Raw genomic sequence first — 2,849 nt, 5'->3', positions numbered from 1 at the left:
TCTGGACTTTCTTGTTTTCCTTTGAAGACGTTTCGCTTCTCATCCAAGAAGTTTCTTCAGCTCTGACTGGATGGTGGGGGATGGAAGGATTTATACTCCTTGCAGACAGCTGGTCGTTTGCATTTGCATTGGGAAAACAAAACAACCACTTCATAAATGCATGGCACAACATAGGAGAACAAGCCCATCAGGACAAGATTCAGCAATTCATCTGCATTTAAAAGACAAAGGCCATACTTTTCAAGACAGCAAAGTCCACATTTTGGACAGAGAGGACCGCTGGTTTGAAAGAGGGGTCAAAGAGGCCATCTCGGTCAAAATTGAACAGCCCTCCCTCAACAAAGGGGGAGGGATATGGCATCATCTATCTCCAGTCTACAATACAGTCCTTTCAGCAGTTCCAAGAGGACTCCACACACATTGGCACCACTCAGGTGACCCTGACAACACAGATAAACCTCCAGGTGGCCTCAACGACTCTCTAAAAGAATTGCAAATGACCATCTGGCTGAGAAGCAAAACCTCTTCAAAGAAAAACAAGAAAGTCCAGTTGCCTCCTGAAAAAGCATCTTTGGGATTCAGAGCAGTGTCGTCTCTCTCTTCCCTTAAATAATTTTGGACAAGAACATCCTATCAATGTCTAGGAACGCAACTTTCTTTTTCTTCCTTTTCCTTAGCTTGAAAATTTGAAGCATCTTTTGCTCCGTGGGAAGATTTTTATTGTTTGAGGATCGAAGTCCCACTCCCCCCCCCGAGATGGCTCAGTGGGTCACTTTTTGCCATTCTGCTCCTAGGACTGAAAGTCCTTTTGCAAACCCAGGGCAGACTTTGGGTGGGTGTGGACCAGTACTTCAATACACTAGAAAAGTCGGGTCACAAGATCCAGAAGGAGAAGGGCCCCAGATTGGCTTGGTTGGGTCTACTGAGAAGTTCTGGAAAAGAACTAGGAAGAACAACCTGGAAGGAGAAACCACCGGATGGCCTGGAGAACATCACCTTTGCCAGACGTTCTGCCAGAAAGAAGCAGAGACACCTCGAGAGCTTTGCAGTCATCTACACCATCTTTGCCGTCAATGGTTGAAGCCAGAGAAGCACACGAAAGCTCAGATGTTGGACTTGGTGGTCCTGGAGCAGTTCCTGGCCATCCTGCCTCCAGAGATGGAGCGCTGGGTGAGGGAGTGTGGAGTGGAGACCAGCTCCCAGGCGGTAGCCCTCGCAGAAGGTTTCCTCCTGAGCCAGGTAGAAGAGAAGAAGCTGGCAGAAATGCAGGTGAGACAAAAATCATTGTACAGGTAAATCCTTGACCCAAAGGTATTTCTTCAGCAGCAACTGGACTTTCTTGTTTTCTTTCTTTGAAGACGTTTTGCTTCTCATCCAAGAAGTATAGTAGTAACTGTGAGAGGGATCTCGGAGTCCTAGTGGACAATCCCTTAAATAGGAGCCAGCCGTGTGCTGCAGCTGCCAAAAAAGCCAACACAGTGCTGGGCTGCATTAACAGAGGGATAGAATCAAGATCACGTGAAGTATTAATACCACTTTACAATGACTTGGTAAGGCCACACTTGGAATACTGCATCCAGTTTTGGTCACCGCGATGTAAAAAAGATGTTGAGACTCTGCAAAGAGTACAGAGAAGAGCAACAAAGATGATTAGGGGACTGGAGGCTAAAGCATATAAGGAACGGTTGCTGGAATTGGGTATGTCTAGTTCAGGGGTAGGCAACCTCGGCTCTTTTATGACTCATGGACTTCAGTTACCAGAATTCCTGAGTCAGCTATGCTGTCTCAGGAATTCTGGGAGTTGAAGTCCATGAGTCATAAAAGAGCCGAGGTTGCCTACCCCTGGTCTAGTTTAATGAAGAGAAGGACGAGGGGGGACATGATAGCAGTGTTCCAATATCTCAGGGGCTGCCACAAAGAAGAGGGAGTCAAGCTATTTTCTAAAGCACCTGAAGGCAGGACAAGAAGCAACAGGTGGAAACTAACCAAGGAGAGAAGCAACCTAGAACTAAGGAGAAAGTTCCTGACAGTTAGAACAATTAACCAGTGGAACAACCTGCCTCCAGAAGCGGTGAATGCTCCAACACTGGAAGTTTTTAAGAAGAGACTGGACAGCCATTTGTCCGAAATGGTATAGGGTTTCCTGCCTGAGCAGGGGGTTGGACTAGATGACCTCCAAGGTCCCTTCCAACTTTATAATAATAATTATTATTAAGCTTCTTTAGCTCTGACTGGATGGTGGGGAATGGAAGAATTTATATTCCTTACAGACAGCTGGTCATTTGCATTCTTTTAGAGAGTCATTAAGGCCACTTGGGGGTTTATCTGTGTCCTCAGGGTCACCCACAAAAGCACCTTTGAGGCAACCATGACCTGGATGACTGAGAATCTCCATAGGCAGACAGGTAATCCTTGACTTAACAACAGTTCATTTAGTGACCAAAGTTACAACAGCATTTTAAGAAATGACTTATGACCATTTTTCTGTCATCGTTGCGGCAGCCCCCTGGTCACGTAATCAAAATTCTGATGCTGGGCAACTGTCTCATATTTATGACCGTTGTAGTGTCCCAGGATCATGTGATCCCCTTTTGCGATCTTCTGACAAGCAAAGTCAATGGGGAAGCCAGATTCACTTAACAATCGGGTTACTAACGTATCAACGGCAGTGACTGACTTAACAGCTGCGACAAGGATAGTTGTAAAATGGAACAAAACTCACTTAACAGCTGTCTTGCTTGGTAATGGAAATGTTGGGCTTAATTGTGGTCGTACGTCAATAATAAATAATAATAATAATAATAAATTTAATTTATATGCCGCCCTTCTCCCAACGGGACTCAGGGCGG

The 2,849-nt window shown here is 45.5% G+C and overlaps 1 protein-coding gene across 1 annotated transcript in view; it reads left to right on the top strand.

Moving 5' to 3' along the window:
* The first annotated feature begins 1,155 nt into the window (after positions 1 to 1,155).
* The window catches only part of LOC107293297 (zinc finger protein 345-like), a 13,458-nt gene continuing 11,764 nt past the window's right edge, over positions 1,156 to 2,849 (top strand). The window contains exon 1 of the mRNA XM_015822444.1: positions 1,156 to 1,269. Coding sequence (XP_015677930.1) covers positions 1,159 to 1,269 — 111 coding nt within the window. The 5' untranslated portion in view covers positions 1,156 to 1,158. The remainder of the gene's footprint in view (positions 1,270 to 2,849) is intronic.

Source organism: Protobothrops mucrosquamatus, unplaced genomic scaffold, assembly GCF_001527695.2.
Source record: "Protobothrops mucrosquamatus isolate PMUCROS unplaced genomic scaffold, P.Mucros_1.0 scaffold1569, whole genome shotgun sequence".
Taxonomy (NCBI): Eukaryota; Metazoa; Chordata; class Lepidosauria; order Squamata; family Viperidae; genus Protobothrops; species Protobothrops mucrosquamatus.
The sequence above is the reverse complement of the archived record's forward strand: the minus strand, read 5'-3'. Positions and strand labels throughout refer to the sequence as shown.